Source organism: Loxodonta africana, chromosome 22 (assembly GCF_030014295.1).
Source record: "Loxodonta africana isolate mLoxAfr1 chromosome 22, mLoxAfr1.hap2, whole genome shotgun sequence".
NCBI classification, from domain to species: Eukaryota; Metazoa; Chordata; class Mammalia; order Proboscidea; family Elephantidae; genus Loxodonta; species Loxodonta africana.
This window is the reverse complement of record NC_087363.1, coordinates 9,762,245-9,787,856: the sequence shown is the minus strand read 5'-3', so window position 1 is coordinate 9,787,856 and position 25,612 is coordinate 9,762,245. Positions and strand designations below refer to the sequence as shown.

The 25,612-nt window shown below is 43.4% G+C and overlaps 1 protein-coding gene and 1 pseudogene across 7 annotated transcripts in view; one reads left to right on the top strand and one right to left on the bottom strand.

The window, feature by feature from the left end:
- The window catches only part of CADPS (calcium dependent secretion activator), a 580,697-nt gene that overhangs the window by 47,653 nt on the left and 507,432 nt on the right, over window positions 1–25,612 (bottom strand). For all 7 annotated transcript variants that reach the window (XM_064274284.1, XM_064274283.1, XM_064274286.1 and 4 more), the window contains one exon: window positions 2,267–2,299. In XM_064274284.1, coding sequence (XP_064130354.1) covers window positions 2,267–2,299 — 33 coding nt within the window. The remainder of the gene's footprint in view (window positions 1–2,266; window positions 2,300–25,612) is intronic.
- On the top strand, window positions 15,337–15,735 carry LOC100677166 (DNA-directed RNA polymerases I and III subunit RPAC2-like; annotated as a pseudogene).

The following is a 25,612-nucleotide window of genomic DNA, read 5'->3' as shown; positions in this document are numbered from 1 at the left end:
CGGAAAAGCTGTGAATTTCCTTTGGTGCCTTCATAGGCTAGCAAGGCTTCTGACCGAGCGTAATTAATCCATAAACACTGATGAAGACAGATCAAGGCACCTTTCATGTCAATACACAGTCCGTTTTTCCCCTTATCTTCACAACAAATCCGAATCCGTCTTAGAGGACTTATGAGGTCGAACCACATTAAAAAAAAAAAAAAAACCCAAACCCAGTGCCGTCGAGTTGATTCTGACTCATAGCGACTCTATAGGGACAGAGTAGAACTGCCCCATAGAGTTTCCAAGGAACTCCCGGCAGATTCGAACTGCTGACTCTTTGGTTAGCAGCCGTAGCACTTACCCACTATGCCACCAGGGTTTCCCGAACCACTTTAAGCTGCTCATATTGACTTTTTTTGACCTACCAAAAATGCCAGTGTCATGGGACTTAACCTAACATAACCTGATGCTAGTACTCACTGCCAGATAAAACCTCTCCAGGTGTTTGGGTCTTGCCTTCCAGCCACCCATTCAGACCTCACTGTTGTAGTCTCGCCCCTGTCTGGAGACCTACATAAAACAAACCCCAGCCACCAGATCTATGGGTTAACCCGTTGCCTTAGGGTCAGCTCGGACTCATGGCGGCCCCATGTGTGTCAGAGTAGAGCTGTGCTCCACAGGGTTTTCAATGGCTGATTTTTTTTTTGGAGTAGATGGCCAGGTCTTTTTTCTGAGCACCTCTGGATGGACTTGAAGCTCCAACCTTTCAGTTAGCAGCTGAGTGGGTTAACTGTTTGCACCCTCCGGGGCTCCAGATCTCTGGGTCGGGAGCCTGGAATTTCAGTTTAAATCACTGTTGAAGACCAGTGCGGGCGAGGGGCTGATGTCAGCAAGTTCACCCCACCCCCTCCCTCCACCTGTTCAGTGGAGAGTAGGCATTCTACCACCGCCACATGCTCCTCTCTGCTGCTGTGTCTACCAAGCGCCGGGCAGGTATGGTGCTCGGTGTGCCTTATATGTCATCTCATTTAATTTGCCCAGCACCCCCATGAGTTAGGTATTATTATCTCCATTTTAAGGGTGCAGAAATAAACCAGGTTTTGAGTAGCTTGTTCCCTGTGAACTGAAAGTTCATACTATGGGGCTTGGGGAAGTGAATTACTTAACTTCTCTCCTGGCTGCAGCTATGGGAGCTACTTTCAGTCTCCATTATTAGGACTATCTATGTGGAGGTGTCTGAGATCCCCTGATGAGAAACATTATATAAATTCAAAGCGTAATTATTGATTGTACGTTCTTTCATTAAACAAACAGAGTATATGCTAATGCTAAGTTCACTACAATTTTCCATTTTGTCTTCCTTGGAGAAATAAGCCAATAAACCATTACACACTTAGCTTCCTGGGGAAATGAATTTAAATGTTAATATAAATCCTTTCAGGAAAAAAAACAAATTTTAACAAATAAGTATTTGAACAAGGACAGCACTTAAGCACGTTCAGAATGAGAAACGTTCAGTACAAGGCCCTTGGTGGCTGCTGAGATAAGCTGTCTAGGTTTAACATTTTGTCATAGACTCACACCTCTTTGTTAGTAATGGAGAGACAGAATCGTTGTCTTTCCCGCTTTATTGCAATATACTTACATCTCTCCAATTTTACTGTGCTAATAGGCGGGGCAGAGTCTGTCTATAAGTGTGTCCTGACTCACCACAGGTAATCCTACATGCTAGCATTCATGTGTAGTATTTAACCTCAATTTAAATGTAAATTTTGGACAACTTCAAGTGCTTTATCTGTGAACTTCGAGTGCTCTCTTCATTAATGAGGCCTGTCCTAATTATAAGCAGTTCTGTAAGGTTTCCTTAAAACAACTGCAGAATTGACCCCAAAATGAACAAATTCAGAATTTGTTTTTTAAAAAAACCACCGACACCCTTGTGCAAATTTCTAGCTCACAGCCCTACCCCCAAGGTAGGGATACAGGAGGGGCGGTTCAGGAATGAAAACAGCATGAAATAAACCAGAGAAACCACCGGAACCAAGAAACGAAACCACCGAAAACGAAAGGGAGCTGGATTTAGCCTCCAACGGGGCCTCTCTTCTTGATGAAAGAAATTGTACCCTCTTCTCGCTTGAACACAATTTCACTGTGAAATATTTGCAGCTCCCCTCCCCTCTCTAACGGCACAAGGCAGGGCTATATAATTTACCACCAACTAACAAAAGTAGCACCATCACAATTCTGACGAAAGAAAAGAAGAGAACAATTTTCAGGTACTCACGGGTACATCCACATATTTGGAAGCTGCCTTCACCTGCGGAAGAAAGAAGACAGAAGTGAGTTTGCTGTTTACGTTTCACTGTTCACAGCTCAATGCTGTATCACCATTGGAGTTAAAACAATATGCTGGCACACAGGGCTGCCCAGGAAAAACCAAAAAGGTACTGAAAAATAAAATCTGTTTGCTGTTTTATTTCAAGCCATAGCCACTGCTGCTTTGGAGAGAGAGTGAGTTAGAGAGAGATTGCACAGGCTCGCTGATTCAGATTCTCTAGCTGGTGTGGGAGCTTCGCGTTTTCCTCCCTCCCTTTAAAAGGGTGAAACATGATTCTAGCTAAGCCCAAACTGATTCGCCCTTAATCTAGAGAAAGAGCCAAGGCACTGTCACCTCGTGCGTCTTGGATCTTTGTGTAGTTTGGCAGCAGGTTTATCCTAAATGGATCCCTCAGTTCTTAGTTTCCATGAACTCAACTCCCTTCAAGAGTAGGGGATGTGATGGGTGGATATTCTCAATCTGGAGGGAGATGGGTGTCTGTGGGTAGGGGCAGGGAGGGTCTACCAGAGCCTTTCAAAACTGTACCCAGGCTGCTGTTGTGTCTCCTGGCCTTAGATGCTGAAGAACGCAGAGGGAAAATACAGGAAGTGGTTATAAAACGTATCTTCAGTTTTTGGAGAGGGAGTGTGGTCGAGTGTAGTGTTTGAGGGCATGGAGTTTGGAATCAGGCCCGGGTTTGAATCCCAGCTCTACACCTGTAAGCTGTGTGACCTTGGGCAAGTGACTTCATCTTTCTGAGCCTTGGTTACCTCATCTGCACAGTGGAGATGCTATTAGTGCCTACTTTAATAGGCTGACATCACAGTGAATGCACACAAAGCCCTGGGGGTAGTAAGCACATGACAAGTGGTAGCTAAGATGGCTAATTTGTATGAAGTCCGGGCGAGCTCTGGTGCTGTGAGAAATTAATCAACAGTCAGGTTTGAGGGATAAAATGGATGGGAGTATGTCTGAGATTATACGTCGCTCATTTTGACTCAGGTCACACATGTTCCTTAAGGGAAAAGTAACACTGAAGGGCTGCATTTTGGGGGTTAGAAAGGGTTTGCAGTCTTACTGGAAACTACAAAGACTGCAATGTACACGAAGCAGTTAGGATGTCTTTTCACATCTCCAGGAGGCTGCCTCTTGCCACTTGGCTGACGTCAATATGGCGAATCACAACTCTGCACTCAAACGACTCCCGGGAAAGTACCTGTTGGGGTGCTTTTCCCTATTGTGGCTTCCTCAAAGCTACTTTTCAAAATGTCAGCTCCCAAGGGAGAGAAGCCAGTGAACCGATGGGGTGAGATAGAAAGAGCCCAAGATCCAGAGTCATAAGTTCTGTTAAGTGCCAGATCTTGTTGACCCTGGGAATACGGATTCAAGTTCCCAAGACTTGGTTCCTACCTTTCTGAAACTTTTCAGGGTTAACAGTGTGCGTAAGGGAGAAACATGAGAACATGCTTCATCAGCTTTAAAGGGCTGAACACACAATGGTCAGTTAATCATTGAGAGGTAAGATATTCCATTGTCTTGAATCACTGACAGCACCCAAGATGATGCTGAGGGTCCTCCTGTTACAGATTGTCTTAGACCTCTACACTTCTTTGCAGCACTGATTGTAATTGCAATTCAGGAATTATTTGTGCAATTTCTGTCTCCCATAGAACGTCACGAGGGCAAAGGCTGCGTTGGTTTTGTTCATGGCTGTCTCTCCAGTGACTCACCTGGTACCTGGCTTAGAAATTGCTCTCAGGGAAGACGTGTGGAGGGAAGACTTGTGGGAAAACAAGCAATCAGTTCTGACTTTAGAATGGTTGAAAAATAAGCAGAGGAATGACTAAATTGAGCAGTTACTGTGTCAGTCGGTCTACAGGCCCACATAGTTGTAGATAGAGCTGACCACCTGCAATGGCTGGTGGGTTAAGGAAACCACTCGTGGCCCTTAAAGAGATTTGGGGAAAGCTTTCCGGATTGTTCACAATTAATATTTCTACTAAATAATTTCCAATCCCCAAATCTCTCCTTTCCCTTCCTGTTCCAGAATCTAGTTCTGGTAAGAAGGTAGCCTTTCTTTCTTCAAAGTCTCCTTCCTTTGCACTAGGATTTATGGGATTTCTTTTACTTTGCAAAAATACTTTCTCCTACCGTTTCCCTTTTAAGCCAGGCTGGAAAACAGGGGCTATTATTCATCTCCATTTGCAACTGAGAAAACTAAAACCCAGAGAATTTTAGGAATTTATTTGCTCATGGCCTAAGTCAGGAGGACTGATGTGTGGGTCTTTTGAGCCTGAATTTCTCCTTTGGATCTCCTGGTGTCCTCAATAAAGGTAAGAAAGTACAAGGAATTCAAGCTTCAGCGGTCAGAGCAAAAGAACTCTTCTCAGCTAGAAACTGCCTCCTTGCTCTGTAGAGTTGATGCCTGGCAGTTGGTAGGAGTTTTGCTACAGTTGAAATGACCAACCTTTAAACACGCCTACTCTCCATTTTACCACTGACATGCAGTTCCAATCCGGAGGATGACACCAGCCAAATTCTATTCCTTTCAAGGCAGTTTGGGAAGAAGACGCAAGCTCAACGTCACCCGTGAAAACTCTCCACGCTCCTACTTGTACCAGCGTCTGGTTTGTTGGGCTTGGTTATCTGTCTGCTCCCTGCTCACTCACCCTTACTCCTCCATCCCATAATAACAGGAATAAAGGGCTCATGGTAAGTTGTGGCTTTATGGCTATTTAGTCACACAGAGTTGCATCATCTTGGCTCCGGCCATTGGAACTTTAAGAAGGATGGTGACAGTGAGGATACAGGGGAGGCTGGAATGGTATTCCACAAAGAAAGTGAAAGCAAAGGCATCTTGCTTGGGAAAGGAAGGTGTTATGTGTTGAATTGTGTCCCCTCCCAAAAGATATGTTGAAGTCCTAAACCTGTGAATGTAACCCTGTTTGGAAACAGGGTTTTTGGAGATGTTATCAGTTAGCTTAACATGAGGTCTTACTAGAGTAGACCAAAAAAACTGAAATAAAATAAAAAATAAAACCCCATGCTGTTGAGTCAATTCGGACTCATAGCAGCCCTACAGGACAGAGTAGGACTGCCCCATAGGTTTCTAAGGAGTGGCTGGTGGATTTGACCTGCAGCAGCATTAGAGTAGTGTGGATCCTGATCCTGTATTTCGCCCTTATAAAAGAAGAAAGAGTACACAGAGACAGGGAGACAAAGGAAGGGTGTCATGTGATGCTTCAGCTGCAAGGCAAGAAGCCTGGAGCCTACGAGAAGCTAGGAAAGAGGCATGGTGCAGGTTCGCTCTGGGAACCTCAGGAGGAATCAACATGGCCAACACCTGATCTCAGGCTCCCAGCTTCCAGAACTCTGATGTAATTCTTTGCTGTTATTTAAAGCCCCCCCCCAACCCTTTGCTGTGTTTTGTTACCGCAACCCTAGCACACTAATACAGACGGGCTAATGGGAAAGAAAACCTTAATCTCCATGCAGTTAACGAGCTTCACTGTAGAGGACTGAACTTGTTTGCAGTAGCTCCAGAGCAGAGAATCAGGATGAATGAGTTAAATGGCAGGGACCCTAGAAGAAGGTTCAAACAACATCACAGTCCAGCCAGCGACTGGCTATCTCCACTGGTAGAGACCCTCACTGGTATGGCTCACATAGAAGATATGGAGGACACTCTGAATGTGATCGGCTACCTCTAAGGCAGCTTCCTGTTCTCTGAGTCTCGTCTCTTTGAGAGGCAGACATGTTATATTTGACATGTTGAGATGTAGCAGAGTGAATACACTGGGAGAACCAGAGCGAGGACTCTGGCTCCTGAACCCTCCAGCAGACTGCCATGCTGCCTCTAAGCATCACATTTCTTTTAGGTACCCACAGGTCTTTTTGCTAGCTACACAGAGGAAGGAACAGATCTGCCCAGCTCACTAAGGGTCTGGAATCACTGCTAAGGCCCAGAACACCCAAGCATGCCCCAGGCACGGTTTCCAGACCAAATAAAAAACAGGCCTCACAAGTTATACAAATACATGTAGATGTTGTTTTGATGAATAAAATGCACATTTCTTAAAAAGCACTACCTATTTTATAGTTATTTTTGGTCTTTATATATATTTTTTTTCTATAATGATTGTCTAAAGTGTACATGGGAGTGATTTCCTTTTCCTTTTTTAACTTGAAAAGAAATCTTCACAGTGAAGTGGTTATGAGGAGGAGTTCAAGACTGGCTAGGTCAGAAGTCTGGCTTTGCCACTGTTTAATTTGGTGACTTTGAGAAAGTTACGTAGCTTCTCTGAGCCCTCTCTGTGGGCTCAATAACAATGTTACTTTAACATTACTAAGTAACATTAATGGGGATAATAATAACATTACTCAAAGGGATACTGGGAAGATTGGATGAGATAATACATCTAAGTGTTCAGAACAGTGTTGGGCACATGGTAAATGTTCACTACATGTTAGCTATTCTGATCATAAAGAGCCCTGGTGCGCGCAGTGGTTAAGAGCTTGGCTGCTAACCAAAAGGTCAGTGGTTCAAACCCACCAGCCACTCCACAGGAGAAGATATGGCCGTCTGCTCCCATAAAGAGTACAGCCTTGAAAACCCTGTTGGGCAGTCCCCTTCTATCCTATAGCATTGCTATGAGTCAGAACTGACCCCAAAGGGCAATGGGTAAACTGATAAAATTCTGATCACGATTACTGGAAATGCTGGTTTATTGGTGTAGACAAAAGCAAATACTCTTCATCTTGGTGAGGACAGCCAGTTTCACTGCCCACCTCTAGCCCACAGGCCATTTAATACCATGAAAAGGAGGCTGGAATTTCCCCAGGTTACCAGCAAGCATCTGGGCTGACTCTCAGCCTGGCAGACTTTCTGACTAACTCTCTGGCACCCTCTGCCCTGGAGAACTAGCCCTCAAAACATCTACGCTGCCTGCAGAGACCTCTGCTCCCCTGCCTCAGGATGGTTGAGCTGAGGGGTGAGCAAGAGGGCAGTTCCCCAGGCCAGTGCCCTCTGTGCAGCCCTCTGGTTCCAAGCCACCTGCCCTGGAACAAAGGACAAAGACGAGGGAGAGGGGTTTGACCCAGACATCTGGACTGACCTTTCTCGACTGCCCTCAAAGAACAGGCAAGAACTGTGACTTCAGCCTGATTTCATTTGCTGAGATTCTCTGCTTTCTCATCAACCCCTTTGGTGGGATGGTCTCCCTTCATTAGCAGTATACATGAACCACCCACCCTAGGGAGTCAGTTCTGGAAAAGGAGGGTAGAAATGGAGAAACGAATAAGGAAAAGCTGATGGAGACCAAGGTAGGAAGGCAAGCTGTCTTTGAGCAAACTGTTCAACGTGTTTTCACCCACCTGAGGCAAAGAAAGGAGCCCTGGTGGTGCAGTGGTTAAGAGCTATGGCTACTAACCAAAAAGGTCGGCAGTTTGAATCCACCAGCCACTCCTTGGAAACCTTACGGGGCAGTTCTACTCTGTCCTATAGGGTTGCTATGAGTCGGAATTTACTTGATGGCAACAGGTATTGGGATTTTTTTTTTTTGAAGCAAAGAAAACTTACTACGAGCAAGGTACCACATCAAAGGCTGGAGGATGAAGGTGTTTGCGCCATGGTTTCCTGCCCCCCTTCTTAGATGATGTCTAAATGCACAGTCTCTCCAAAACCTCAGCTGAGTCATGTTCACCCAACAACTAATAACAATAACTAACATTTCTTGAGTGTTTACTACTTGCCAGGCACTGACTTAGGAATACTGCATTTGTTAGCTTATTTAATACTCAGGACAACCCTCTGAGGGGTCTCATTAATATTTCTATTTTACGATTGAAGAAATTAAGGCTAAGAGCGATGAAGTAACTTGGCTTGAGGTCATGCAGCTAACAAGTTACAGCTTTTGACCTCCTATCCGGTACGCTGCCTATCATCCAGTTGAAAAACAAAATATCTATCAAGCTACTATTATTGACCAGTCATATTTAAGACTTCTTTTGTGTGTGTGTGTTTGTGTGTGTGTAGACACAACCTAAAATGGCTTCTCCAGAACAAATGTCTCAGGGATTTGAATAATTATCTGCGCTGACTCTTTGGGGCAGAAGGTCCAAAGCAGGCTTCTCTAGTCTGAAAGTCCCTGCTAATGACCCTGACCCTCCACCTGACTTAGCGTGTGTAGACAGGCTTAATGGTTTCTCTGTTGAGCCCCTCCATTATTTTTCAGGTGCCCAAGGTAATCTTTTCATTGAACACACACCATTCTGGGATTTTCACAATGCTGATGACTAAGGGATTTTCTTCTGCCTGGTCCTAATAAGGGGACCTGAGTTAATCATTGTGTAACTTTGTAGGGAGCGCGACGGGGGCTTAAACCACTTCTGTTGCTTCAATAGGAGAAAAAGCAACCCAGGTGCAGACCACGAGGACCTCAGGGTTTGATACTATTAAATCAATGCATGGACCAAAAAAAAAAAAGAAGTGGATTAGGCCCTTTTTGCAAACAAATCTGTTGGGTAAGACTCAAAGATGGAAGAAAAAGAAGCCTGAACAGATACCACTGCCTTAGTGACTGCCTGAGCTCTCCTTTCTCTCCATGGTCTTTTAAAAAAAAGTCAACTACAGAAATTATTGATTCTCCATGTGAGCGGACCCCCCACCCATCTGACTTCACAGGGGCTCTGGGTTGATTTCTCTGCCTTTGCTTAGAAACTGCCAACCACACTACCATTTCAAGGGGCTAGCAAAATTTACCACAATGTTTGGCCTTTGAAATTTCTGCTACAAGAATAACAGTGCGATTTTGTTCCTTTCTCTGTTTCCCTAACCCAGATAATCATAAGAGATCTAGATTTAAAAAAAAAAATTTTTTTTTGAGAGTCAACGCTATTCAGTGGAAGAATTGTATGTAAAAATATTGCTCAGTGCCACCACCATTCATGAAATATTTTTATTTCTTATTAGTTTGATTTTATCATCTATCACCATCCTCATCTCTGGAATATGAGGATTATGAATTTCCTTCTCTTCTCAATGTCTACACTACCTGGTATATAGTAGATGCTCAATAAAAATTTGTTGAATGGTACTCTTTACTCAGTATTCAGGTTCCTTAAACCAGGTAGAAGTCTCTAGCACTTTCTCGAAGTTGGTTTTAAAGCTTTAACACTCTTCAAGGGAGACTAAGAAAGAAAGGGCAACAAGGTACGATTCAATCAATAATTTTTACCAGAAATGAAAAGGGACTGGTATTTGTTGCCTCTACAAGAAGGGCTCAAAGTATCTCTTTCTCCTACACACTACAGGCAGTACAGTGTAGGGTTAAGATCTGGGGTCAGGAGTCAGATGCCTGGGCTGGCATGCAGTTCTATCACCCACCAGCTGGGGGCCAGGGAAGCTAAGCATCAGCCTCCTGTCTGAAAATAGTAACAATGACAGCAACACTAACAACAATAACAATACCTCATAGGCTGGTTGTATGGATTATTAATAATAAAAGACAGGTTTCTTAAGCAGCCACCAGTATAGGACACTATTCTAAGCATCCTACCTATATTAATTCATTTACTGCATGTAAAGGATTCGATGAGTTAATGTATGTGAAAACCTTTGCACGGGCTGAGCGCATAGTATGTGTTCAGTAATATTGGTTGTTTTTAAAAATTTTATTTATTTTGTTGTTGAGAATATACACAGCAAAACATACACTGATTCAACAGTTTCTACAATTCAGTGACATTAATCATATGGTGTGCAGCCATTCTCACCTTCCTTTTCTGAGTTGTTCCTCCCCATTAACATAAATTTACTGCCCCCTGAAGTTTCTGTTTATCTTTCACATTGCTGTTGTCAATTTGATCTCAAGTAGATAACATCTTGAAAACAGCACAATGCCCAAGGCAGATATTCTAGTTCAGCTAAACTATTTGGTTTTAAGAAGATTTCAGGGGATATTTTTGGTTTAATTTTTAAAGTTTATCTCGGGGTAATCACTTCAGGGGTTCATCCAGCCTCCATGGCTCCAGAAAGTCTGGAGTTTGTGAGGATGTGAAATTCTCTTCTGCATTTTCCTCCTTGTTATTTTGATATTCCTTTTCCCAGTCAGCTCCAAAGGGGCTGATTTGATTGCTCAGATTCCAGGGCACTGGTTGGGCTATGTTTGCTAGTGGGTGGGGCTGTGATGGTTAAGGTTGTGTGTCAACTTGGCTCGACCATGATTCTCAGCGGTTAGGCAGTTATGATGTGGTTTGGCAGCTATGTAATGATGTAATCGTCTCCACAATGAGATCTGATATAATGTAATCATCTCCATGATAAGGTCTGTTATGAGCAGCCAATCAGTTGAAAGGGAGTTTCCTTGGGGGTGTGGCCTGCATCGAATATAGATGGACTTTCTGGCAGAGCTCGCTGTCTTTTGTTTGCTCTGGATTCTACAGCTGGCATCTGTTCATCTGACCTCTGCTTCTTGGGACTTGAGCTCACCTGCCCAATTTGGGATTTGTCAGCCTTGCAGCCTGTGAGCCAGAGGCCTGCTGTCTGATCTGCCAATCTTGGGTTTGCTAGCCCCTGCAGCTACATGAGTCGGGAGAAGCCTCCAGCCTGACCCACGGACTTGGGACTTCCCAGTCTCTACAACCACAGAAGCCATTTCCTTGACATAAATATCTCTGTATATATATTTATATGCTTCACTGGTTTTCCTTCTCTAGAGAACCCAGCCTAAGACAGGGGCCGTTACACCTGGAATCCCCTCACACTTGGGTGTGGTGCTCCTGTTTCATGGTTAGAATGCATCAGGCGGGAATGTGTGACATCCTGCAGTAGAGGCCTGCTACCTCACTTCCTCTCTTCTTTCCTGGCCATGTTCCAGGTTGTGGTCGAGACCCTCTCTCTGATTCTCTTTCTCCCTAGCTCCTCAGACCTAATCTCTTAGGAAGAGACTCTTGGAGACCAGCATGACAAGAACATACCCAGTACAGCCAACTCCCAGCTAACCGTGAGTGAATCTAACTCTAAAAGACTATTGACTCACGTTTATTGAGCTCTTCCTGTATACCTGGCACCATGTTGAGCACTTTGCACGCCATCAATGTATTTTAAGGCTCACAAGTACTCTCTGAAGATGATACTGCTGTTACCCTCCTTTTGCAGGAAGAGATATGGAAGATGAAGTTACAGATGCTGTAAATATCCCCAAGGCCTTACAACTAGAAAGTGATGCAGCACAATTCAAACCCAGGTCTGTGCGGCTCTGAAGTTCCCTTAGAGTTCTCTGCATTGAAATGCAGATCTGAAGCCCAGTTCACAACGTGGTAGTTTGTTTCAAAAGACGGCTGTCATCAAGCGCTTTGTTTCCCTATGAGCATGCCAGCATGCCAGAGTCCCTGGGTGGCACAAACGGTTAACATGCTCAGCGGCTAACCAAAAAGGTGGCAGTTTGAGTCTCCCCAGAGGCACCTCAGAAGAAAGGCTTGGCAATCTACTTCCAAAAAAATCACGCATTGAAAACTCTACGCAGCAGGGTTCTACTCTGACACACATGGGGTCACCATGAGTCGGAATCAACTTGATGGCGACTGGTTACTGGTATGTGACTGCTGCTTCCTCCTTGAGATGTGGAGTCTGTCCCTCCACCCTGCCTTGTGTCTGGGTTGGCCTGTGTCTGCTTTGACCAACAGAATATGGTAGAAGTGATTCTATGCCAGGTCTGAGCCCACCCTTGCAGAGGGCTGGCAGCTCCAGCTTCCTTGCTGTTGAAAGCCAGCTACCGTGTGAGTGTGACTGCCCCGAGACTCCTGTGCTGTGAAAAGCCCATGGAGAAGTCCAGAGGGTGAGATTCCACGTGGAGAGAGACAAGCCACATGGAGAAACGCCAAATTATCAGACATCCAGCCCCAGCCCAGCCCTGCCATCTGCTGAACGCAGTCAAGTGAGTGACTCCAGCCAATGCCACATGAAGCCAAAGAACCTCCCTGCCCAGCTCTTCCCAGATTTCGGCCCACAAAACTGTGAGCAAAATAGATTGTTTTAAGCCACTAATTTTGGTATAGTTTGTTAAGCAGAAATAGATAACCGAAACATTCAGTTAGGTGCTACTTTGTCTCGAGTTTTCCCAATGCTATCTAGTACATGTATTTCCCTGGAGGAGGCTGTGGGGAAGTCAGCGGCGATCTAGGAGGGGATGTAGGTGTTCCTAGATCTCCTGGCTAGAAAGTCATCAAGGAGCAGCCTGATTTCACCTGATACTGAATGACATTTATTGTGCACATAGGCAGGTTATGCTGTGCTGGGGACCTTATGTATAATTATCAGCTCAATGAATATCGCTGCAGAAATTTGGAAGGTTCGTGTACCATCCCCGTTTCACAGATGAAGAAGCTGAGGCTCACAGAGGTTGAGCAACTGCCAAGAGGTGAAGAGTAAGTGATGGAGCCAGAGTCCAAGCCCAGGACTGACTATAAAGCAGAGACCTCTTTCACTACACCACGTTTTTGATGCTCTGAAAACAATGTATAATTCTAAGGCTATTTCCTGCTCTGACAACCTGGGTCTGGGAGAAGGGGAACGTTCTTTGGGAGAGGTGCAGGGCCTCTGGAGTGGCTCGGACCTTGGTTTGAATTATGCTCCATCACTCACTGGTTGTGTGACCTTGGGAAACCTCATCCCCAAAATGAGGATAACAATAGTATCTTCTTCAGAGGGTTCTTGTGAAGCTTAAAATAGGTTGTTACTATGCAAAGTGCTTAACACAGTGCCTTGTGTACAGTAGGGGCTCAATAAACATTAATTATTTTTTAATAGTATTTTTTTTTTTTTAATAGTATTAGGAGTCTCTGGGTGGTACAAATGATTAAAGCATTTACTGTTACCTGAAAGGTTGATGGTTATAGTCCACCCGGAGGTGCCTTGGAAGAAAGGCCTGCCAATCTACTTCCAAAAAATCATTCATTGAAGGCCCTATGGAGCATAGTTCTACACTGACACACCTGTGGTCACCATGAGTTGGAACTGACTTGATGGCAGCTGGTTTAATTGTATTAAAAAAAAAAAAAAACCCAGTGCCGTCGAGTAGATTCTGACTCATAGCGACCCTATAGTCCAGAGTAGAACTGTCCCATAGAGTTTCTAAGGAGCGCCTGGAGGATTCAAACTGCCGATCCTTTGGTTAGCGGCCATAGCACTTAACCACTACGCCACCTGGTTCCCTCACAGTTAGGTGGGAGTTGGCTACACTAAATATATTCCCAGCATTTCATAGACGAGAACAGGGGTTGGCAGACCATGGCTCGTGGACCAAATTCAGTCTGCTGCCTGTTTTTGTATGTCTCATGAGCTAAGAATGGTTCTCACATTTTAAATGGTTGAAAAAAAAATCAAAAGAAGAATAGTAGTTCCTGACATGTGAAAATTGTATAAAATTCAGTACCCATAAATAAAGCTTTATTGGAACACAGCCACGTCCATTCATTTACGTATTGTCTACGGCTGCTTCTGCACTATAGTGGCAGAGACTGCATGGCCCACAAACCCGTTGCCGTGGTGTCAATTCCGACTCACAGTGACCCTACAGGACAGATTAGAACTGCCGCATAGGATGTCCAAGGCGCAGCCTGTGGGTTCACACTGCTGAGCTTCTGGTTAGCAGCCGAGCCTTTAACCACTGCTCCACCAGGGCCCCGTAAAGTCTGTTTACTGCCTGATTCTTTATGGAAGTTTGCTGACCTCTAGTCTAGACCGTGACTTAAGTGGGAGACACTGGGGTGGGAGCAGGGTAAATCAGAAACCATCAATTTCCAATGCTAATTTGACCATTAACTAGCTGACTGACCTCATTTAGGTCTCTGGCATGTTAGCTTTATGTTGTTATCTATTATAACAGCTGAAAGGGCTGGTCATTTTCTCCTAAGGTTCTAGATTAAAGAAACAAAAGAAGTCTGTAACTCGGATGGTGTACAAAGCAGGTTGTAGGAGAATTGTGGGCTAGGAAACACTTCCCACACCTTGAAAAGGCTATAAGTAGTCTGGTAGTAAAACAAAAGGCTATTAATATTCTAGTGTTAATAAGAGCTCTGGAAATGAGGCCCCAGGAAAAAACTACAGCAACAGGGAAAGGGAAAAAATGAATTAGAGATAAATAAAGACCATCCACATAGGTACCAGACAATGTAGCATAGCATGGCCCTGTAAATACACTTGGCAAAGAGATAAAAGGCAGCGTGTGTTGCGTATTCACCATGCCAGGCACTGTTTTAGGTGCTTCTCATGAATTGCCTCATTTAATCCTTCCAGCAACCTGGTCGGCTGTAGCCACCTCATCTGTGCCTCGCGGGGCTGTTGTGAGGACTGACGAGCACAACGCACACGTTGCTGTAGCTACTGTCCAGCGGGCCCAGACTCATGGTGCCCCCACGCACAACAGAACAAAACAGGCCCGGCTGGTCTAGCACCATCCCCGTGATTGACAGGTTTCAGATGGAATCTTCTGATTTCCAGGCCTTTCTTCCTATTCTGTCTTCTCCTGGAAGCTTCACCGAAACCTGTTCAGCATCACAGCCACACACAAGCCTCCACTGACAGGTGGGTGGTGGCCGTGCACGACGCACACTGGCCAGGAATCCAACCCAGGTCTCTTGCGTGGAAGGCAAGAATTCTACCACTGAACCACCAATGTCCCCATGATGCTACCATACTGTTGTTGGAATGACCAGGCCAAAGGAACACCCTTCCTGTGACTGGACACCAAGCCTTTCTGCTAATTTGCCGAGTCCTTGCATGTGCCCATCTCTCCCAGTTTACGTGGTCTCTCAGCAGCAGGAATGGAATGGGCAGCAGTTACATTTCAGTGCACATAGCTCCAGTGATGAGCACTGCTCAGGCTGACAACACAGGAGAGGCCATGACCACATCACTCATCGGCAGACTGACAGCATCTGCCCCTTCCTTCCTTCCTGTTCACTTGTACATTGCGCAATATAGGGTGGAGCCTCCGGTCCACCAGCACCACCTGAGCAGCCCAAAGCCCACCCCCACGATGGAAGAGGACCAGGATCTGGAAAGAAAACACATGGATTGAAGACCTCAGTGGCTGAAGGTGAGAGGAAGATGGCCCTGGAAAAGGGCCAGGCAGCCAGAACAGACAGACACGTGTGACATTTGTGTTGCAGGAAGAGGACCACGCCCTGGGGAATTCTCCTCGTTACGTGATCATGAAAAACCTGGAAGTGGAATACTCTGGTTATGCTACAACCATCCTTCAGAGAGCAAAATTAATCTACACATTCAGATGCAAGGTGGTCTTCAGCTGCTGAGCTATTTCAGAGAAGTCCCAATGAGCCTGTGAATGTCTGTCAATGAGGGCTTTGCAAGTCTGAGGAGAGCATAAAGGACTCTAAGGACCAAAAAGGCAAGTGGGAAAGAATCTACATTCTAGCCCCTTATGCTCTATATGATGCGGATGTTCTAGGATATTCTCTTCATGATCACGCAGAACCCAGGAGCAGAACTGTGAGGACAGCACAATCCAACCCTCAGGAAGGCGTGCTTCTAGCTATCTGCCCGCTGCATCTGCTGGAGTCTCTAAAAGTATCTTTGTATTCTTGGAATAAATTTCTGCTTTTATTAAAAAAAAAAAAAGGTGGAGCCAAGATGGTGGAATAGACAGATGCTTCCGGCGAGCCCTCTGTACAACAAAGACCCCAAAAAACAAGTGAAACGAGTATATTGGTAACAAGCTGGGAGCCCTGAGCATCAAAGGCAAGCTTAGACAACGAACTGAAGGGCAGGAGGAGGAAGAGACTGTTCAGAAGCGGAAAGGAGTTACCGGACCTGAATTGCAGGGAGCCCTCAGGCACCATTCCCGGAGTGGTGGTGGTGGTGGCAGCGGTGGTGGGCTGGTACTAGCGTTGGGCCGCAGTTTCCTCAGGGAGAAGCAGCCAGCCACAGAACCTACTCACACCTCCAGAACCTGAGGAGAAGGGCGCTCTTGGCAAAAGCTAAGTACTTGCGTATATTTTACAGCGCCCCCCGCCCAAGCCCCAAGCCGGCTTCAGCGGCTGCATCTCTGGGCCTGAGATAGACCTTGGTGAGTACCTACAGCCATCCTCCCGGCCTTGGGGAAGGAAAAAATTTGCAACGGTGGGGGGGGGGGGGGAGATAATTTGCTAGTTCCATTAACCGGGGGAGCTCAGGACAGAAGCGGCTCCTGTCCAGGCATAAACCATCTGTGGACCTTGCGTACCTTTCCCTTCTGCATGGACCTGTGTGGGCCTATTTCAGGACAGTAGACCCTTGCTGTCAAAGTCCAACCATTTCAGCTGTGCGATGGAGAAGTGGGTGTTTAACGTTTGACATTGCTTTCCCTATTAAACAAGGTCCTCACCTACCCACATCAGGGACCTCAGGACTGGTAGCTCCACTCAGGTCACCTAGCCACCCGTGTCAGGGGTTCAGAGATAACTGGTACCTCCCAGTCCTTACAACCAAAAACTTTGGGTGCCGATGGTCCCTCTGCAGAACCCACCCACCAGAATACTCTGGGGAACAGAGACACGTTTTCCTCAGAGACACTGGGGGTCGGTTCTCTGCCCCCTGCCTTGTTCAGAGCACGACTCCCTGCTGCAATCAGATACCAGTATATACGCCAATCACCCCTGCCCCTCTCAGACTCTACGACAGAGCCTGTACCACACACTTGATATCAGCTACCTGGAAGCCTGAGCTGATGTCATAGAAGAGAACTGAATGGACTCCTAGACTAATATACCTGATAACACCTCTAGCCAGCTGGGGACAGGACACCAGAGCTCCAAAGGTGAAAATAACCAAGCTAGCTCACTTAAGCAACCCATAGGGGTATACCAAAACAAAACAAAGCAAGCAGCTACGACACAGTAAGCAAGCGTAAACTAATACAATAACTTATAGATGGCTCAGAGATAACAGTCAATATCAAGTCACATAAAGAAACAGAACTTGATCACCTTAACAGGCTCTCAAAACAAAGAATCCAGGGATCTTCTAGATGAAAGTGCATTCCTGGAATTGCCAGATGCAGAATGCAAAAGTTTAATATACAGAAGAACCCTTCAAGACATCAGGAAGGAAATGAGGCAATACGCAGAACAAGCCAAGGAACACACAGATAAAGGAACTGAAGAAATTAGAAAGCTTATTCAGGAACATAACGAAAAGTTTAATAAGCTGGAAAAATCCATAGACAGACAGCAATCAGAAATTCAGAAGATTAGCAATAAAATTACAGAATTAGACAACTCAATAGAAAGTCAGAGGAGCAGAATTGAGCAAGCAGAAGCTAGAATTTCTGAACTTGAAGATAAATCACTTGGCACTAATATATTTCAAGAAAAATCAGATAAAAGAATTAAAAAAAATGAAGAAAACTTATGAATCATGTGGGACTCTATAAAGACAAATAACCTACGAGTGACTGGAGTACCAGAACAGGGAGGGATAACAGAAAATACAGAGAAAATTGTTGCAGATTTGTTGGTAGAAAACTTCCCTGATATTGTGAAAGATGAGAAGATATCTATCCAAGATGCTCATCGAACTCCATATGAGGTAGATCTTAAAAGAAAGTCACCAAGGCATATTATAATCAAGCTTGCCAAAACCAAAGATAAAGAGACAATTATAAGAGCAGCGAGGGATAAATGAAAAGTCAACTACAAAGGAGAGCCAATAAGAATAAGCTGGGACTACTCGGCAGAAACCATGCAGGCAAGAAGGCAATTGGATGACATATTTAAAAAACTGAAGGAAAAAAATTGCCTGCCAAGAATCATATATCCAGCAAAAGTGCCTCTTAAATATGAAGGTGAAATTAAGACATTTCCAGATAAACACAAGTTTAGGGAATTCGTAAAAATCAAACCAGAACTATAAGAAATACTAAAGGGAGTTCTTTGGTTAGAAAATCAATAATATCAGGCATCAACCCAAGACTAGAACACTGGGCAGAGCAACCAGAAGTCAACCCAGGCAGGGAGATCCAAAAAAACAAAGCGACAGTATTTAAAAAAAAAAAAAAAGCCCCAAACAGGGTAAAAGCAATGTTATTATATAAAAGAAGACAACATTAAAATAATAAAGAGGGATTAAGAAATGTAATTATACACATTCTATATGGAGAGGAAGATATGGTGATACAAAGAAATAAAAGTTAGTTTTAAATTTAGAAAAATAGAGGTAAATAAAAAGGCAACCACAAAGGAGACAAACTATCCTACTCATCAAAATAAAATACAAGGGAAAAATACAGACTCAGCAGAAACAAAATCCACAATAAAAATATGAGGAAAGGGCAGTATATAAAGAAAATCTACTAAGCACATAAAATCAAGTGGGAAAAAGAAACTGTCAACAACATACAAAAAAAGGACATCAAAATGATAGCACTCAATTCATACCTATCCATAATTACCCTGAATGTAAATGGACTAAATGCACCAATAAAGAGACAGAGAGTGGCAGAATGGATTGAAAAACAAGATCCGTCTATATGCTGCCTACAAGAGACACACCTTAGACTTAGAGACACAAACAAACTAAAACTCAAAGGATGGAAAAAAATAAATCAAGCAAACAATAATCAAAAAAGAACAGGAGTGGCAATATTAATTTCTGACAAAACAGACTTCAAAGTTAAATCCATCAGAAAGGATAAGGAAGGACACTATATAATGATTAAAGGGACAATACACCAAGAAGATACAACCATATTAAATATTTATGCACCCAATGACAGGGCTGCAAGATACATAAAACAAACTCTATCAGCATTGAAAAGTAAGATAGACAGCTCCACAATAATAGTAGGAGACTTTGACACACCACTTTCAGTGAAGGACAGGACATCCAGAAAGAAGCTCAATAAAGACATGGAAGATCTAAATGCCACAATCAAACAACTTGACCTGGTAGATATACACAGAACATTCCACCCAACAGCAACCAAGTATACTTTATTTTCTAGTGCACATGGAACATTCTCTAGAATAGATCACATATTAGGTCATAAAGTAAGCCTTAGCAGAATCCAAAACATTGAAATATTACAAAGCATCTTCTCTGACCATAAGGCCATAAAAGTGGAAATCAATAACAGGAAAAGAAATCAAACACTTGGAAACTGAACAATGCCCTGCTCAAAAAAGACTGGATTATAGAAGACACTAAGGATGGAGTAAAGAAATTCATAGAATCCAATGAGAATGAAAACACTTCCTATCAGAACATTTGGGACACAGCAAAAGCAGTGCTCAGAGGCCAATTTATATCAATAAATGCACACATCCAAAAAGAAGAAAGGGCCAAAATCAAAGAACTATCCCTACAACTTGAACAAATACAGAGCAACAAAACAAACCCAGAGGCACCAGAAGAAACCAAATAATAAAAATTAGAGCTGAACTAAACACAATAGAAAACAGAAAAACAATTAAAAGAATTAACAAGACCAAAAGCTGATTTTTTCAAAAAACCAACAAAATTGATAAATCACTGGCCAAACTGACAAAAGAAAAACAGAACAGGAAGCAAATAACCCGAATAAGAAATGAGAGGGGCGATATTAAAACACACCTAACTGAATTAAAAGAATCATATCAGATTACTATGGAAAACTATACTCAAACAAATTTGAAAACCTAGAAGAAATGGATGAATTCCTAGAAACATACTACCTACCTAAACTAACACAAACGGAGGTACAACAACTAAATAGACCCATAACAAAAGAAGAGTTTGAAAAGGGAATCAAAAAACTCCCAACAAAAAAAAGCCCTGGTCCGGATGGCTTCACTGCAGAGTTGTATCAAACTTTCACAGAAGAGTTAACACCACTACTACTAAAGGTATTTCAGAACATAGAAAAGGATGGAATGCTACTAAACTCATTCTATGAAGCCACCATATCCCTGATACCAAAACCAGGTAAAGACACCACAAGAAAAGAAAATTATAGACCTATATCTCTCAGGAATGTAGATGCAAAAATCCTGAACAAAATTCTAGCCGATAGAATTCAACAACATATCAAAAAAATAATTCACCATCACCAAGTGGGATTCATACCAGGTATGCAGGGATGGTTCAACATTAGAAAAACAATTAATGTAATTCATCACATAAATAAAACAAAAGACAAGAATCACTTGATTTTATCAACTGATGCAGAAAAGGCATTTGACAAAGTTCAACACTCATTCATGATAAAAACTCTCAGCAAAATAGGAATAGAAGAAAAATTCCTCAACATAATAAAGGGCATTTATACAAGGCCAAAAGCCAAAAGCACCCTAAATGGAGAGAGCCTGAAAACATTCCCATTGAGATCGGGAACCAGACAAGGATGCCGTTTATCACCACTCTTATTCAACATTGTGTTGGAAGTCCTAGCCAGAGCAATTAGGCTAGATAAAGAAATAAAGGGCATCCAGATTGGCAAGGAGGAAGTCAAAGTATCTCTGTTTGCAGATGACATGATCTTATACACAGAAAACCCTAAGGAATCCTCCAGAAAACTACTAAAACTAATAGAAGAGTTCAGCAGAGTATCGGGATACAAGATAAACATACAAAAATCAGTTGGATTGCTCTACACCAACAAAAAGAACATCTAGAGGAAATCACCAAATCAATGCCATTTACAGTAGCCACCAAGAAGATAAAATACTTAGGAATAAATCTTACCAGAGATGTAAAAGATTTGTACAAAGAAAACTACAGTACACTTCTGCAAGAAACCAAAAGAGACTTACATAAGTGGAAGAACATGCCTTGCTCGTGGATAGGAAGACTTAACATTATAAAAATGTCTATTCTACCACAAGCGATCTATACATTCAATGCAATTCCAATCCAAATCCCAACGACATTCTTTAATGAGATGGAGAAAGAAATCACCGACTTCATTTGGAAGGGAAAGAGGCCCCAGATAAATAAGGCATTACTGAAAAAGAAGAACAAAGTGGGAGGCCTTACTTTACCTGATTTTAGAACCTATTATACCACTACAGTAGTCAAAACAGCCTGGTACTGGTACAACTACAGACACATGGACCAATGGAACAGAACTGAGAATCCAGACATAAATGCATCCACATATGAGCAGTTGAAATGTGACAAAGGCCCCCAAACTGTTAAACAGGAAAAAGACTGTCTTTTTAACAAACGGTGCTGGCAGAACTGGATATCCATCTGCAAAAAAATGAAACAAGACCCATACCTCACTCCATGCACAAAAGGTAATTCAAAATCGATCAAAGACCTAAATATAAAATCTAAAACAATAAAGATCATGGAAGAAAAAATAGGGACAACGTTAGGAGCCCTAATACATGGTATAAACAGTATACAAAACATTATAATGAATGTAGAAGAAAAACTAGATAAATGGGAGCTCCTAAAAATCAAACACCTATGCTCTTCCAAAGACTTCACCAAAAGAGTAAAAAGACTACCTACAGACTGGGAACAGGTTTTCAGCTATGACATTTCTGATCAGCGCCTGATCTCTAAAATCTACATGATACTGCAAAAACTCAACTGCAAAAAGACAAATAACCCCATTAAAAAATGGGCAAAAGATATGAATAGACACTTCACTAAAGAAGACATTCAGGTAGCTAACAGATACATGAGGAAATGTTCACGATCATTAGCCATTAGAGAAATGCAGATCAAAAGTATAATGAGATTTCACCTCACTCCAACAAGGCTGGCATCAATCCAAAAAATACAAAAGAATAAATGTTGGAGAGGCTGTGGAGAGATTGGAACACTTCTACACTGCTGGTGGGAACGTCAAACGGTACAACCACTTTGGAAATCGATTTGGCGCTTCCTTAGAAAGCTAGAAATAGAACTACCATACGATCCAGCAATCCCACTCCTTGGAATATATCCTAGAGAAATAAGAGCCTTTACACGAACAGATATATGCATACCCATGTTTATTGCAGCACTGTTTACAATAGCAAAAAGATGGAAGCAACCAAGGTGCCCATCAACGGATGAATGGATAAATAAACTATGGTATATTCACACAAAGGAATGCTACACATCGATAAAGAACAGTGAGGAATCTATGAAACATCTCATAACATGGAGGAACCTGGAAGGCATTATCCTGAGTGAAATGAGTCAGCTGCAAAAGGACAAATATTGTATAAGACCACTATTATAAGAACTTGAGAAATAGTTTAAACTGAGAAGAAAACATTCTTTTGTGGTTAGGAGGAGGGGAGGGAGGGAGGGTGGAAGAGGGGCATTCACTAATTAGATAGTAGGTAAGAACTACTTCAGGTGAAGGGAAAGACAGCACACAGTACAGGGGCGGTCAGCACAATTGGACTAAACCAAAAGGAAAGAAGTTTCCTGAATAAACTGAATGCTTCGAAGGCCAGCGTAGCAGGGGCAGGGGTCTGGGGACCATGGTTTCAGGGGACATCTAAATCAACTGGCATAATAAAATCTATTAAGAAAACATTCTGCATTCTACTTTGAAGAGTGGCGTCTGGGGTCTTAAACGCTAGCAAGCAGCCATCTAAGATGCATCAATTGGTCTCAACCCATCTGGATCAAAGGAGAATGAAGAACACCAAGGACACAAGGCGATTATGAGCCCAAGAGACAGAAGGGGCCACATGAACCAGAGACTACATCATCCTGAGACCAGAAGAACTAGATGGTGCCCGGCTACAACCGATGACTGCCCTGACAGGGAACACAACAGAGAACCCCTGAGGGAGCAGGAGAGCAGTGGGATGCAGATCCGAAATTCTCATAAGACCAGACTTAATGGTCTGACTGAGACTAGAAGGACCCTGGTGGTCATGGCCCCCAGGCCTTCTGTTGGCCCAGGACAGGAACCATTCCCGAAGCCAACTCTTCAGACATGGACTGGACTGGACAATGGGTTGGAGAGGGATGCTGGTGAGGAATGAGCTTCTTGGATCAGGTGGACGCTTGAGACTATGTTGGCATCTCCTGCCTGGAGGGGAGATGAGAGTGTGGAGGGGGTTAGAAGCTGGCAAATGGACATGAAAAGAGAGAGTACAGGGAGAAAGCGGGCTGTCTCAGTAGGGGGAGAGTAATTGGGAGTGTGTAGCAAGGTGTATATGGGTTTTTGTGTGAGAGACTGCCTTGATTTGTAAACTTTCACTTGAAGCACAATAAAAATTATATACATAAAAAAAGAAGTACCTGAAAAAAGATCTGGGGATTTCTAATTGGGATTAGAGGCAGTATAGAGAAGTCCTTCAGGTCAGAGACTCTGCAGTTGGCTTAAATTCGGCCATATTCCAGCTCTGCTACTTACTAGACATGTTACTTAACCTTATCATGTCTTTTTCCTTATCAGCTGCTCCACAGGAGAAAGATGGGGTAGTCTGCTTTCTTAAAGATTATAGCCTTGGAAACCCTGTGGGGCAGTTCTATTCTGTCTTAAAGGGACGCTGTAAGTCGGAATTGACTTGACAGCAATGGGTTTGGTGGTTTTTTCATTTTCTTTTTGGTTTATTACTCGTGACAGCATTGTTGAGTTATTACCTGAGTCCTTAGTACAGTTCCTAGAACACAGTAAGTAAAACTATGTAACCGTCAGCTATTAATAAATTTAAATCACGGTGTTCTAGGTAATTGGACTTACATACAAAGGTTGATGTGACTGCAGCAGGTCATCAGCCACGTGTGTTTATCTAAATTTAAATGAATTATAATGAAATACAAATAAAAAATTCAATCTTTTAGTCACACTAACCACATTTCAAGGGCTCAAGAACCACATGTGGCTAGCGGCTACTGTATTGGAAAGTTCAGCTACAGGATATTTTCACCGTGGCAGGGAGTTCTATTGGACAGTGCTGGTCTCGAGGCAAGAGATATTCATAAATGCAGGCTACCGCATCTTTAAATGATGAGAATGAAGAGGGGTGTCATTCAGTTGTCCCATTAGAATACAAGATTATTTGGAAGGGGAAGCAGGGGAAATCAAGGCTTTGGGTATTAACAGCCTCACCTTGTGGGTGAAACAAGAAATGAAGGTGGAAGGGTATTATTTAAATTTGTAAAGATACCAAGGGACGAACAACAGCACGGATAGAACTGTATCAGGAGAAGGGAGGAGGAGAGGAAGATGGTGAGGTGAGCTAAAGCTCTATCTGTCACGTCAGCAGTCAGATAATCTCTAAGTTTGGTAAATCAGCGAATAGCAATACAAGAACAGTACTTAGGCTATGGGGGTAAAAACAAAAGGGTGTAGAAGGGTCCCTTCCAGGGTAAGGGATGAGGGTGGGAAGGGGCATGGCAGAGAACTTTTGCTTTTTTAAAAATCATGAGTATTTCTGTAAGATTTCATTTTTTGACCATGTGCCTGTATTACGTTCGTTAAAACATTGTTGACAAAAGAACAAAACCAGGGATAAAAGTTTCACTGCTCTAGTGGAGAAAGGCATTCTGCGAGGAGAAGGTATCTTCTCCCAGCTCACTTCTTCAGGATCTCTGCTTGACTAAAATCCTGGTTCTGAGACACACCTCCTACAAAGGCAAAAGCAAAATCCAGCAGCTCCCCTCAACTCGTAATCTGGCTGCTCGAAGTGCATCCTGGGAAGATGAATTAACTGCAAGTGCCAACTGAGGGAGCGACTGCTTGGGTGAGACAGAACGCGCGAGTGGGTGGATGTACTGGGACTGCGTGTGCGGGTGAGCAGTTGAGCAGACCTCAGTGGCTCCTGCTTGGGGCCCAGTGACGATTAGAGAGGGCTGGAGAAAAATACATAACCTCTGAAGTGCACGTGGACTCACAGACAGCACGATGGGTGCCCAGAGTTCTGTCTCCAGAGGGCTGAGATGTCTCCATTGCTCACCCAAGAACAAGAGTGTGTCCTGCCAGCTGTGAGGTGCCTCCCCCCGTGTGCACCATGTAAACGCTACACAGGTGCACATACGCTGTGACGCCACCTTCCCCCACTTACTGCTTTGGGAGGGCCAGAGTTTATAAGTGTGACACTCAGAATTTCTCAGGGCAGTTCACCAGAGAGCCACTGTCCAGAAGAATGACGACTGGCTCTCAGAATATGAGTTGCATTTGAAAGGGAACAGCTAAACATTGACATGTTTTAAAGTAAGATTTCCCTAAGTTGCCTATAAATGGAATCAGTGTTAAAATTTTTTCAGAAAATGGAAAAGAGAATATTGGATTCCAAGTCTGGACTCTCTCTCCTGCTCTCTCAATTATTGCCTGTGTGACCTTGGGAAAAGCAATTTATTGTGCAGTTTTCTCACGG